General features: G+C 42.2%; 1 protein-coding gene across 1 annotated transcript in view; it reads left to right on the top strand.

Moving 5' to 3' along the window:
• Window positions 1-8,539, top strand: part of STK31 (serine/threonine kinase 31) — a 58,508-nt gene extending 49,969 nt beyond the window's left edge. Inside the window, exons 21-24 of the mRNA XM_084858556.1 lie at window positions 719-868; window positions 2,459-2,584; window positions 4,307-4,375; window positions 7,452-8,539. Coding sequence (XP_084714682.1) covers window positions 719-868; window positions 2,459-2,584; window positions 4,307-4,375; window positions 7,452-7,697 — 591 coding nt within the window. The 3' untranslated portion in view covers window positions 7,698-8,539. The remainder of the gene's footprint in view (window positions 1-718; window positions 869-2,458; window positions 2,585-4,306; window positions 4,376-7,451) is intronic.
• The last annotated feature ends 5,595 nt before the right edge of the window (window positions 8,540-14,134 follow it).

Here is a 14,134-nt window from a genome sequence, read left to right as displayed (position 1 = left end):
CCCCAAAGCAGCCACGGAGGGGGGAGGAGCAATTTGAATTGTGGTCCTGTGAAGCTGCATTGTCTTTTCCCCTCAGCACTGATCCCTCAATGTGCCTGCTTCTTTCTCCTCCCCAGCTAATAGCAGTTGGAGGAAGGAGTTTGCAACAAGGAATTGGCAAAGGGTTAACCCCCCCCCAAACACACACACACACACACACACACACACAGACTCTGATTCAAATTGCCCCCTCCCAGCGTGTTTTTTGGACAAGAAATATGATGTCAGATGTCCATTCACGGAACTCCCATGTGATGTTCAGTTTGGCCCCCAGAAAGATGAAGGTTCTCCTTCCCTATCTTTTCGGAGGCTAGGCCGTGTTCCCTGACAAGGCTCAGAGCATTTGGAATTTAGAAGTTGCTTTAAAAACTGTTGTAGATACAGCGTTTCCCCCTGAAATCTGGAGAAATGTATTGAAGTTTAATCCTGACTCGCAACATGGCTTTAAATATTTCCAAGGAGTTGCTTAGTGACTTTGTCTCTTGCTTTGTAATTGGCAGCATAATACTTCCAATGGGTATGTGTTGGAACATTCCTGAAAGGCTTATGGCATGCTGGGTGGAGGATGCTGGGAGTTGTAGTCCAACACAACAGGAGGGCACCAGGTTGGGGAAGTCTGCCAAATGGGACATTCTAGGATCTATCTCTTAGGACTTCCTTCCTAATCATTTTTATCTAGGAAACCTTGAAAGTCATGAAAGGAGTAGCCCATGGTCTGCATACACTACACAGAGCTGGCATAGTTCACGGGTCAGTACATAAAAACAACATATTTGCTGTAAACAGAGAACAAGGAATTGTCGGAGAATTTGACTTCACCAAATCAGAGGTAAAGAAACCAACTCTTTGAATATAAATGAATGGAAGTCTCCCATGTTGTTAATTAAAGGCACGATTTCCTCTGCTTTTTGAGACCCCAGACGCAGGGGTCTTGCGACTATCAGAAAGAAGGCACCGTGCAGCTACTCTTGTCTTTTTTCTCCTTACTGGATTTTCCAGTAGGTAAAAAGATGGAAGAAGGGGTGGGCAAACATGGGAGGGTCTCAAGTGGAGACATCTGGACCACCAGTAAAATTCCATGAGTGTGTCAGGGTGATGGGATGCTCTGACTTGGATACTCTGGACTCAATTGCCTTGTAGGCCCCTTCCAACCCTACTATTCTATGATTCTATGGCACCAAAAAAGCTTCATCTGGAAGCACCCTATGCCAAATCCAGGGGTTTTCTAGTCAGGTGACTCTTGAAGATAGTGTGGTGGTCTGCTGTTCTGATGTTACTATTATGCCATTTAGTCCCGTGGGGGCGGGGGGGAGGCAACCTTTAAAGTACTTGTTGAAACTACCAAAATGCTTCACATAGGGTCAGTTTACACAATGTTGGTTGCCAGTATTTTTGCAAACCCTAAGATACCTGTGCAGTTGTAAACAATCATTGTGTGGGTGGGGTGGCGTGTGGGCAATCACCTCTGCCAGATCTTGCCCTTTCTAGTTTGCTGTCACCATAATCCACCTATGCTTTTCAAATGTTGTAGGGCTTCAGTGCTAGAAGACAGGCAGGAGAGTTACGTGTGTAGCCCCTGTAGCATGGTTGTGTTCTGGGTTGTGGAAGACGCACAGACAGACATGTCACTAGAATTAAGTAGCCCACCACTTAGCAAAGCTTTGGGTCACTCTTTGAGAATTGGGGAGAGAGGCAGAGTGCACATACAAAATGTAGAACCTGGCTACAGGGTGTTCATATTATATCCATGCACTCTGCATCAATCACATCCTTGAGTGCATGACTTTTTGTTCAGAAGTAGCAAGTGGAGGCCTTCCAATCTGGAGTGGGACCCTAGTGTGGGGAGTAAGGGGGGCTTTAGCCATTTGCTCCCTCTTCAGTTGCAATCCAGGCCAAACCTCCCTATGCCTGCAATTTGCAAGGGAGAAAAAACTCTCATGGAAGCTGATGGGAGCTTCCCCCCTCCCCCCACCATGCAAACTGTAGGTATGGAGCCCCTGGATCCAGATTGGGACCACAGTGGGAAGGAAGCTCTCCTATCCTCCATGCTAGGGTCCTGATCCAGATTGGGTGGAGTGGGGCACACTATTTCTGAAAGGAAAATCAGGCGCTCAAGGGCAGAACATGTGATTAAGGTAGGTTGTAGTTTAACTGGAAGTTACTAGCTTGTTAATGGTTGGACACAGAGAGTTAGTGAGAGATGTGTGGTCAGCTGCCCTCGTGCCACTCTGCACTGAACATAGAGCAGTGGTGGCAGTGTCCAGTGCTTCATAGATGCCTTGGCTGTTTCCACAGTCCCTTCAGGGGGTGGAATGACTTTGTTGCCTGCTGTTGCGGCTAGCATAAATTCAATTTTTATAGGAGATTGAAGGAAGGTTCTGTTGTAACTCCAAGCTGTGGAATTTTTAATTTGTTCTAGGTTCAGCGTGCTTCATTGAATTTGATGGCACTGAATGGGTTGAGCTTAATTTCTCCTGAGATAAAACGTGGACAGCCACCTTCTCCAGCTTCAGATATGTATGCTTTTGGTTGCCTGCTTTACTGGGTATGTAATTCTTCCTTCACAAATTGATCAACTTCATTAGAAAACACAGCATCTAGCTCCTGAATTACCATGGGAAATGTTTTCGTCTTAAGTTGCAAGTGGAGTTTTGAGCAGGATTGCTGTTTTCATAACTGCTAAAGAACTACATTTATTACTCAGTTTAGAACGACATTTATTACACTTCCTTTGTTTTGCCCCTTGGGTTGCCTACAGATTTAAACCAGGGGATTTCATTTTTTGCCCATCCTAGGTTCTAAATAGGATTGTCACATTGTTTTCTTTAACATGTGTTTGTATTTTAAGGAATGTGATGTGTGACCTGCTTTACACATGCAGCAGGAGGTACAGTGGATGGTACCATTTCAGACTGCAAGGGGTGTGTGTGCCATCTTTGAATACTCCTCCACATCAAAAACAAAACAAAACTTGGCATGTTTGGGAGAGAGGTTCTAAGCTAGCCCTCATAGCTGTACTCGTTTTCTATTTGTTTTGCCTTGAGCAGGCCTCCAGATGTTTTGGCCTGCAACTCTGCATAGCCAGTGGGGTTGCAGGCCAAAACACTTGGTCCTAGAAGAACATAAAAAAATGGGATGCCCCCATAGAGTCTGAAATGGTGGTCCATTCTGCCAGCTCGGGACTTTACCACCTCATTCCCACCTGGTTCTTCTACACATGTAGACCAGGCTGATCTGGCATATGTAAACTATTTGGGTGAGAAGAGGAAAGCCATCTTGATCCAGTTGTTCCCATGGGGCTTTTGAGTGCAGCAGCAGGCAAGATCCAGTAGGCAGGGAGGGGAAGGGGAGTCGCAGTGATCAATTGTGAATCCATCCTCCTTTTGGGGACCTTTTACAGCAGCTTCCAAGATTTGAGTGTATGTACCCAATGCACTTCCAAGATTTGGTGGTGATTTGAGACAGGATTAGGATTTTGTTGGTGTACCACCCACCCCGCTGCCCCACAGTCCCCCTGCCTAGGCTGATAGAGGTGGTCTCGGAGGTAGTGTTGATGTCTCCCAAACTGCTTGTTTTGGGTGGCTTCAACATACATGTTGACGCCCCATCATTGGGAGCAACTCAGAATTTCACAGCTTCCATGGCAACCATGGATCTGGCTCAATTCATATCTGGCCCTACACCTGTGGCAGGGCATATTTTTGCTTACCAGGTTGAAAGTGACCTGTGGTAGGGGAGTTTGAACAACCTCTATTATCATGGACTGATCATTACCTATTAAGGTTTAGATTTGCTAGGTTTTTGAACCTCTGCAGGGCTGGGGGTGGGGGTGGGGAGGCTTTTAAGATGGCCCATCCCAGGAGACTTAATGGATCCAGGAGGATTCCCAAATACTCTTGATAGGATTCTCTAACAAATTTGGATCTAAAGCCATATAGAATAGGTGTTGCAAGCTACATATTGTAGCTATTTAGGATAATAGTTAAAAATGTATCTATCGCTGTGCTAGTCCTATGCAGTATTGATTTTCTTCAAGGAAGCATAAACTTTAGGTCAGCAGAAGAAATGCAGCACACTGAACTGTATTTGTGCGTAAATATACCTTTATACATTTGGGTTTTAAAAAATCCTTAGCTTAACACTTTTGGTGCTCTTCAACCTGGGTTTGGGACAGTCAGAGTGTAATGGGGTACTTGAAATCATAGCCATGTTCGGTTTTCTCTAATTTTATGTTTGATGTAACTTTGTCAACTTTTCAAATTTTCAGCTATTAATTGGAAACCGAGACTTTAAAATAAACAGAGATGGAATTCCTCAAATGGATGACCTTAATATGGTATGCTTGTCTTCTTACCTGCATGAAATATTTCAGATAATAGTGCAGAACTGGCTGAAATACTTTGTTTAATGGATTCTAAATAATCCAACTTTAGATATTTAAGCAGTGTAGGTGCAAGATGATTTAAGTGTAACAACTGTTAGCCTAGAGAAGGCATCTATCTCTTTCCTAAACTTCAAGAAAATGGAAACATCTTTGGAAGGTATTAAAGATAGAGGATAACATAATGCTAAAGTAAGACAGCAGTGGAGCAATTCCCCTATGAGCAACAATTACATTTGGGACTTTTTAGCTTTAATTTTTGTGAACCGCCCAGAGAGCTTCAGCTATTGGGTGGTATAGAAATGAAATGAAATGAAACAAAATAATAAATAAATAAATAAATAGTTGAAGGTTGAGTAAGGGAGAGGGGACATGGTAAAGGTGTATACAATTATTCATGGTATGGAGAGGGATTGGTTTTTCTTCCTCTCATATAATTCTAGAACCCAGGATCATTCATTGAAGCTGAATGGTGGGAGATTCAGTACAGATAAAAGGAATTCCCTAATCCAAAATGTATTGATGGCCACCAACCTGGACATCTTTAAAAGGGTAGATAAATTCATGGAGGATAAGGCTAACAATGGCTACTAGTCATGATGGTTATATATTCTCTCTTGTATCAGAGGCATTATGCCTTTCAGTACCAGTTGCAGGGGATCATGAGTACAAGGATGCAGTCATGTCTTGCTCTTGGACAACTGGTTGTTCACTGTGTGAACAGAATGCTGGACTAGGTAGGCCTTTAGTTTGATTCGGCAGGGCTCTTATGAATAGACCCTTTGTCTGGGTATCCACCAGCACATTGCATATTAATAGCAAATACTCTGTTTGGGCTAAGATCTTGTAGAAAAGAGAGAATCCAGCAAGCACCAAACCTATAAAGACAGATGATAATTCACTATTTTGCACAGTAGAATCATGTGCTGTCATGAAAACTTATCTCAGAATACTGCCAGTGGTGGGGATATTCCAGTTTTATGTATCACACCTCTTTAGAAGTAAAACAGTTGCTTATGTTGCGTGACGGTGCCCCAATTCAGACATCATGGCCAATTGAGGCCATGCTTCAGACTTATGCAGTCCCCACTCACCTACAGACTCGTGATTCACAGTAACTGTAATTTGCAATGATGTTTGAATTGGGCAGAATATGGTACTGGAAAATATAGCTCACCTCCAAACCCGAATTGGAATTTGCAGGTTTCAGTGGTAGCCATAGCTTACATAGAGTGTGAATGTGTGTATGTAGGAATAGAATGCAGAAACCTGAGGCATGGCCCTGGAAGTTGAACCATTGTTTGGCCATGATCTTTGCATTGGGGTGTTGTAGATCAGTCCAGATACCCTGAAAGATGGCAACTAAAATGTTGTATTCTTAAAAAAAAAAAAAAAAGTTTCCCTGCTTGCCAGTCATGTTATTAATTTGCTGGGTAATTAAGTTGTCTGGTGCAATTTTTTTAATTTATCAGTTGGATTTATTAAATGCCTCATAAAACAATTTCTCCCAAGGCATTGTACAAATTAAAAAACAACACAGTGAAAATACAATAAATCATTTATAATACCATGCAGCATAAAAGTCCAAATAAACACATAACCAGCACAATGAATAAAATATAACATGGATTACAAAAAGTAAAACTTGCATCAGGAAGAGGACCTAAGGAACTAAAAAACAAACAAAGTGGTTCCTTACAAAGCCTGGGAAATCAGAAAAGTCTTAGCCAGGTACCAAAACAATGTAGATGTCAGGCAAGCTCTCCTAGGTAGGGTCTTCCAAAGCCAGGGCCCACCACCGAAAAAGCCATCTCTTATGGCCACCTTCCGAACCTCTGATTGAAGGGGCACATGGAGGAAGGCTTCTGAGGTTGAACTTAGGGCATGGGTAGAAGACTTCTGTCAGGTATATGTGAAAAATGCATAGGAAAGTAAAAGAATTTGTAGCATCTCTCTTGTTCTTCATGGAAGAAAGGAGTGGTGGTTCTCTCCAGGAAGTTGTTTGGGACCTGGGTAACTTACGGACTGCTTTCTTTTATATCGGGGGTAGGCAACTTATGGCTCTCCAGATGTTTTAGTCTCCAACTCTCATCATCCCTAGCCAGCATAGCCAGTGGTGAGGGATGATGGGCGTTGTAGGCTCAAACAATTGGAGGATCTCAATTTGCCCTCCCCTGCTGTACATGTTCCTTCCTGCATGCTTTGTTCAGCATCTGAGACCTTGATATGTGTTCCTCAGCTGTCTGAGCTAAGGTAGGTAGTGATGAGGAACAGGACCTTATCAGTGGTGACGCCCACCATTTGGAATGCCCTGTCATGTGATTTCTGTCAAGTGAGGCATCTGGTATAAACATAGTTGTTAAAGCAAGCATTTGGCTTAGTATTTTGCATGTGTATGTGTTAATGCTTTTGCCTTTTTTATTGCTGTTTTAGAAGTGGCTGTTTTTGCCATTTTTATTGAAATCTGTGCTGCTTCTGTTAAATGCTGTTTTTCCCTGACTGCTGCTTTATGTACCCCTGCTGTGTATGTGTTTTATATAATTTGATATTTTTTCACTGTTTTTTTATTGTAAACCACCTTGAGGATTTTTTTGGGAATAAATAAATCCAATTTTTAATTATTATTTTTTTTTAAAAAAATAAGCAAACCTAATAAATATTTTATAGGAAGTACTGCTTGTGCTTTCTGCAAAATCACAGCATGGGGTCAAAATGCCCCTGATTTCCCAAGTGCTCTTCACAAGCCACAGGACTTGGTTGGCGGAGACCACAAATAAGTCAAACCCACCTTTGTGGCCCCTTCTGTCATATAACTAGTCCAGCCTTCCCTAGCCACAGCCATGCTGACTGAGAATTTTGGGAGTTGCAGTCCCAACACATCTGGAGAGCACCAGGTTAGGGAAGGCTGATGAACTAGTCTGCACATGAGTAACTTCAGATTGATTTAAAAGTGGCAGTCAAGTTGGTAACTATTTCCCTTGACTTGCATGATGTCTCACTTTACACCTCGCCTTTTTTTTTCTTTTTAAAGGATGATAAAGTTAAATCTCTGCTCTTGAATCTCCTCTGTTGTAACCCTCGTATGACCTCTGAGCAGGTGTTGAGCGATGTCTGTTTTCTGTTGCCTGAGGTGATCCCAGTTCCACCAGAAAACGAATCAACTGAATGTGAGCATGGAGGGGCAAGACCAGAAGATGAAATTGTGTCTAATGACAGGCAGGACAGCAAGACAGAACTGTCAGAGCATATAGATCCCAATGGTTATGAATGTGATTAGAATGCAAAGTCCAATGAAAGAAGATTAGCATTATTTGGGGATCCAAAAAGTAGCTTCTCTAGACTTGTAACTTTAAAAACCGAACAAGATTATAAAAGCACAACAATATCTTGATGGTTTATAGGCATTTGTTTTCTGTTTTGTGTTTGCGCATACATATATATATATATATATATATATATATATATATATTTTCTTTAAATCAGATTTGAATATGTGTCTAGGACAGTTGGTACCCAGGCCTGAGTTATGGTTTTGGTTTCGAGACTGTCTTCATTCTTCTCTTTCTGCTGTCGGATATCCTTTTCACTTGCCTTACAGGAATAAGCTATACCTTTCCTCAATGCCAATGCAAGGAAGCTTCCCAAGTTCCCTTAGGGGAACTGTTTCCTTAGGTCTCTGAGCAGAGAGAGCTGTTATACATATGCTTTGCAGGGGGAAGGCATCACTCTACTCCAGTGATCTGATAGATTAGCCCTTTTAAAAGGCTTGCTGGCATTGACAGTCCTGTAAGTGTGGCATCTGCCACCTGCATAGCCAGACCCCAAATTAATGTTCTTTTAAACAGACTTCAAAAGGTGTACGTATCCATGACAGAGAAGATAAAAACCCATCGAAACCTGGAGGAGTGTACTGTGCCTTATTTCAGTAATGTGTGACGATAGCCGGGCTTGTTGTTTGCCCGCATTTTGACATGAATGTTGCTGAAATGCTTGTAAATGGAACTTTCAGTTTGATTCCATACACTTACTGGCAATGGAAGTCATCCCTGCCCCCATCATTCTCTTTTCGGAAAGACAGCAATTACAGTACTTGAATTTACTTGAATAAAGTTTTGAAGCAAACCCACAGTTCATGTTTTTGGTGTCTGGGATAAATCTCTTCAGAGTTTTAAGAAGCTAAGTGTGAAAGTTTCAGCATACATCTATAAAGGATGCTGGTGCCTCTTCCTTTTTAGTGCCATGTCAGGCTGCTTCTGTCCACAAGGTGTTGCTCTTGACTTGGTGCTTTTGAGCAGTATATAATATATAGCTGCCTGCCAAGAGGAAGCCTGTGGCACGGTGGTGGACAGCAGCGTATGTGACCCTGGTTCAAGTGGGTCATTGCTGTTGAAAGAATGTACAATGGGGAGAAGAGAAGAGCTGTTACTAAGTGTATTCATACAGGTAATTCTGTTGCCGGCTTGAAGATCTGTATCTGTATCTGTGCCATTTGCTTTTTGCTTAATGTTTTAAGTGTTTATTTTTCTTTAATTGATAACCAAGTACTATTAGTGTTCTTTAGCCTTGCTTTCCCATTGGATACCATATGTTTGCATATCAAATAATGGGAATGGCCAGATGTTTGTAGTACCATTTTTCAAAATAATTTGTCCCTTGATCAGTGTGTGAATAACGGGCAACTTTATTCAGAAGGCAAATCACAAGTTAATACTCCTAAAATGTATTTGTTATCAGAGTAATTCATGCTGGTTCATAAACATTGTGGAACTTAATTTTGGATTAAGAGAGTGTCAGATAAACCCTGACATACGAAGAAAACTAGCCTAATATTTGTCTCTCCTGTTAGGCATGCGTTGGTAGCTCACAAGGAGTGGTGTGTCTTCTTGCTTTGGTTAGCAAGAAGCAGAATCGTCACTTCCTGCTTGTATCAGTGAGGGACCCTCCCCCCTGGTTTCATTCTGTAGAGGCTAAGTGAATTTATGGAAATGTAACAATAGACTTCTCAGTCTATCTGAAATTGGTATTTCATTCTCTCTTGTATTATCCAACATTCTCGTTGCCAGTCACTTTAAGGCAGGGATGGGGACCTTCCAGGTGCTCTTGGACAGCTTTTTTTCTATATTTTTTAGAAAATATTTTTATTTCTAAAATAAAAATATTTTAGATATTTTAGTTCTAAAATATCTGGAGGGGACTGGATTGCCTGCCCCTGCTCTAGAGATTGCCGTCCCCAAACTAGCATAGGGATATCTTGTCTACTGTCTGTGACAGGACAGGAAATCTAGGAGAACCAGGGTTTATTTGTTGTACAAAGATCTGTCGTGTGCAATGGCAGGGGGAGTGAGTGTAAACTGGAAACGTAGTTCATCCCACATTAAAAGCTTCAAAACATTCCATCTGTACTATGATTGGTGACCACCACTGTTTCCAAAAGGTTGCCCTAATATTTCTCTCTCATTTTCGTAAATGAACCTTTCTTTATTGCAGCTAGCACAGCTAAACCATGACACACCACAGATTTAGTGGAACTATTTAACTGAGGAGCCACTGTCACTATTTTATGTTAGTTTAATACTTTTGACATGTTGATAATTTGTTTAAGCTGTGGCTTTGGGGGCGGGGGAGCTGCATTTTTATATGTTTTGCTCCCTTAAAAGCTCCTTTTGTGCTTGTTTCACTGGAGTAAGCTACAAATTATAATCACAGCGGTGGAATGCATAAAATATGTCATTTAGAATAGAAATCTTAGTAGACTGAGTCACCAGTTACGTCACTCTCTGCAGTGTCTTTTTTTAATGATTTATAAGTTTGTTCCTTACTATTTCTGCATGTCAGCAGATAAGGTGGCAAGAATACATGTCATCCAGTCTGTGGGAGCAACCTCTTCTGCCCTGAAGAGATCTGTCCAATTACATGGCCACATTCAGAAGTGTCGTTAGCTGGTGTGCTTTAACAAACAGGTTCCATGTAACATCCAAGTCTTCTTTTTGTATTATTTCTAAAGGGCTTCTGATGGAATTCTGAGAATCCCAGTTTTCATTTATAAATTCTTCTTAATTGCAGATAATGTCTTAATAATACGTTGCTGTCAAAACCAAATGCCTCAGCTTTCCCAATTTGTTAGTCTGTTTCTCAAAGGTTCACCAAGCTTTTCACATTTTTGAGTTCATAAACATAGTCTCTCATCACATGTGTGAGGACCATATCCAAAATATGGAGCTTAGATGATGCTATCAGGTCCACTTAGCATATTGAATCAGTCTGCCAAGTTATGTATATTGATTAGTGTCGGCTCCAGGTTTCTGTGGGCCCTTGGGCAAGGCCCCCTCCTTCAGTGAGTCTTCCCACCATTGTCACCAGCTGCTATTGCTCCTCATCCTGTTTCTCATCATTGCTGCCATTTGCTTGCTTGACAGACAGATAGCCAAGGAGCAAGCAGGCCGTGGCATCTCCTGCTCCTCCTCACTACCATGGCTGTCTGGGCCAGAGCGAGAGACTTTCAGCTTGCAAGTCCAACGGGCTCCTGTCAGTGGGCCCCTGCTGGGCTGTTGGCCCTTGGCGGGTGCCCAACCTTCCCTCCCTTTGATGCTGGGCCATATCTATAGCATTCAGCATGGAATAATATTAACTTCAACATTTCATTTGAAATGCTTGGTGGGGGGTCTTTTTTTTTTAATGGAATTCTTGGCCTTATGAAAACTGAAATTTAAATTGATAGTCCTTTTACCATTGTGACTCAGGCTTCTAGTTGGAACATGTGTTTAGTCTAGTCTAGGAACCAAGTAAAATTTGGGTGCATGAGCTGCATATGCAACATCTCTAGAGCCTATATTACCGATAAATGTATGGTCAGTATATTTCCCTCTCAGTTAAGCTTCTAAGCTTATGCTGTATAAATCTGTTACATAAGCTTAATTCCCTGGAGGATTAGCTGTAGGCACAGGCAGACATCTTGATAACCAATAGTAGCAATGTAATCACAGGATGCGAGGAAAACAAATGTAGTTACAGTGAAACCTACAACAGTCTTGTATCACCAAGGCTTCCCGCGGGGTACTTGGTAGCATGTTACTGCCGCTCTGATTATGCAGCATATAACGTGGTTATATGCACATGTAACCCCTTCATGGATCACTGCCTTGTTGTGGTGAAGGGGCTTGCGTAACTCAGTGAAGCCATAAGCTATGCCGTGCAGGGCCACCCAAGACGGACAGGTCATGGTAGAGAGTTCTGACAAAATGTGGTTTACTGGAGAAGGAAATGGTAACCCACTCCAGTATTCTTGCCAAGAAAACCCCATGGAACGTATCACAAGGCTAAAAGAGATGACGCCGGAAGATGAGCCCCTCAGGTCAGAAGGTGTCCAATATACTACTGGGGAAGAGCAGAGGGAATTTCCAAGTAGTGCCAGAAAGAGTGAAGCGGCTGGGCCAAAGCTGAAAGGACACTCAGCTGTGGATGTGTCTGGTGGTGAAAAGAAAGTCCGATGCTGTAAAGAACAATATTGTTTAGGAACCTGGAATGTCAGATCAATGAATCAAGGTAAGCTGGAGGTGGTCAAACATGAGATGGCAAGATTGAACATCGACATCTTGGGAATCAGCAAACTAAAATGGACAAGCATGGGCGAATTTAATTCAGGTGACCATTATATCTACTACTGTGTGCAAGACTCCCTTAGAAGAAATGGAATAGCACTCATAGTAAACAAAAGGGTGGGAAAAGCAGTACTGGGGTACAATCTCAAAAACAACAGAATGATCTCAGTACGAATCCAAGGCAAACCATTCAACATCACAGTAATTCAAGTCTATGTCCCAACCACTGAGGCCGAAGAAGCTGAGATTGATCGGTTCTATGAAGATCTACAACACCTTCTAGAACTAACACCAAAAAAAGATGTCCTCTTCATCACAGGGGATTGGAATGCTAAAGTAGGAAGTCGAGAAATCACCGGGGTAACAGGCAAGCATGGCCTTGGTGTACAAAATGAAGCAGGACAAAGGCTAATAGAGTTTTGCCAAGAGAACACGCTGATCACAGCAAACACTGTTTTCCAACAGCACAAGGGGCGACTCTACACATGGACATCACCAGATGGTCAATATCGAAATCGGATTGATTATGTCCTTTGCAGCCAAAGATGGAGAAGCTCTATACAGTCAGTAAAAACAAGACCTGGAGCTGGCTGTGGCTCAGATCATCAGCTGCTTCTTGCAAAATTTCGGCTTAAATTGAACGTAGGAAAACCACTAAACCATACAGGTATGACCTACATCATATCCCTTACAGTGGAGGTGAGGAATAGATTTAAGGGATTAGACCTGATAGAGCGCCTGAGGAACTATGGATGGAGGTGCGTAACATTGTTCAGGAGGCTGCAACTCAATCCATCCCAAAGAAAAAGAAATGCAAGGAAGCAAAGTGGCTGTCTGATGAGGCTTTACAAGGAGCTGAGGAAAGAAGGGAAGCGAAAAGCAAGGGAGAAAGGGGAAGATATATCCAACTGAATGCAGAGTTCCCGAGAATAGCAAGGAGAGACAAGAAGGCCTTCTTAAATGAACAATGCAAAGAAATTGAGGAAAACAATACAATGCGAAAGACTAAAGAACTTTTCAAGAAAATTGGAGATCTCAAGGGAATGTTTTGTGCAAAGATTGGCATGATAAAGGACAAAGAAGGCAGGGACCTAACAGAAGCAGATGATATTAAGAAAAGGTGGAAAGAATACACAGAAGAACGATACAGGAAAGATCTGAATGTCCCTGATAGCCATGATAGTGCGGTCACTGAACTTGAGCCGGACATCCTAGAGAATGAAGTCAAGTGGGCCTTAGGAAGCATTACTAACAACAAAGCTAGCGGAGATGACAGTATTCCAGCTGAGCTATTTAAAATCCTAAAAGATGGTGCTGTTAAAGTGCTGCACTCCATATGCCAACAAATTTGGAACACTCAGCAGTGGCCACAAGACTGGAAAAGGTCACTTTACATTCCAATTCCAAAGAAGGGCAACGCCAAAGAGTGTTCAAACTACCACACAATTGCGCTCATTTCACATGCCAGCAAGGTTATGCTCAAATCCTACAAGCTAGGCTTCAGCAGCATGTGAACCAACAACTACTGGAAGTACAAGCTGGGTTTCGAAGAGGCAGAGGAACTAGAGATCAAATCGCCAATGTGATTTGATCGCTGGATCATGGAGAAAGCAAGAGAATTCCAGAAAAATGTCTATTTCTGCTTCATTGACAACGCTAAAGCCTTTGATTGTGTGGATCACAACAAACTGTGGCAAATTCTGAAAGAGATGGGAGTACCAGACCACCTTACCTGTCTCCTGAGAATCCTGTATGAGGGTCAAGAAGCAACAGTAAGAAGCGGACAATGAACAACTGATTGGTTCAAAATTGGGAAAGAAGTACGTCAAGGCTGTATATTCTTGCCCTGCTTATTTAATTTATATGCAGAGTACATCATGAGAAATGCCGGGTTGGATGAATCACAGGTTGGAATTAAGATTGCCGGGAGAATTATCAACAACCTCAGATACGTAGACGATACCACCCTAATGGCAGAAAGCGAAGAGGATCTAAAGAGCCTCTTGTTGAGGGTGAAAGTGGAGAGTGCAAAAGCTGGTTTGAAACTCAACATTAAAAAAATGAAGATCATGGCATCTGTCCCCATCACTTCCTGGCATATAGAAGGGGAAGAAAT

This window comes from Heloderma suspectum, chromosome 5 (assembly GCF_057233095.1).
Source record: "Heloderma suspectum isolate Gila_16-S chromosome 5, 16-S_ref, whole genome shotgun sequence".
Lineage (NCBI taxonomy): Eukaryota > Metazoa > Chordata > Lepidosauria > Squamata > Helodermatidae > Heloderma > Heloderma suspectum.
Note: the sequence above shows the minus strand (reverse complement) of the source record. Positions and strands in the feature narration are given on the sequence as shown.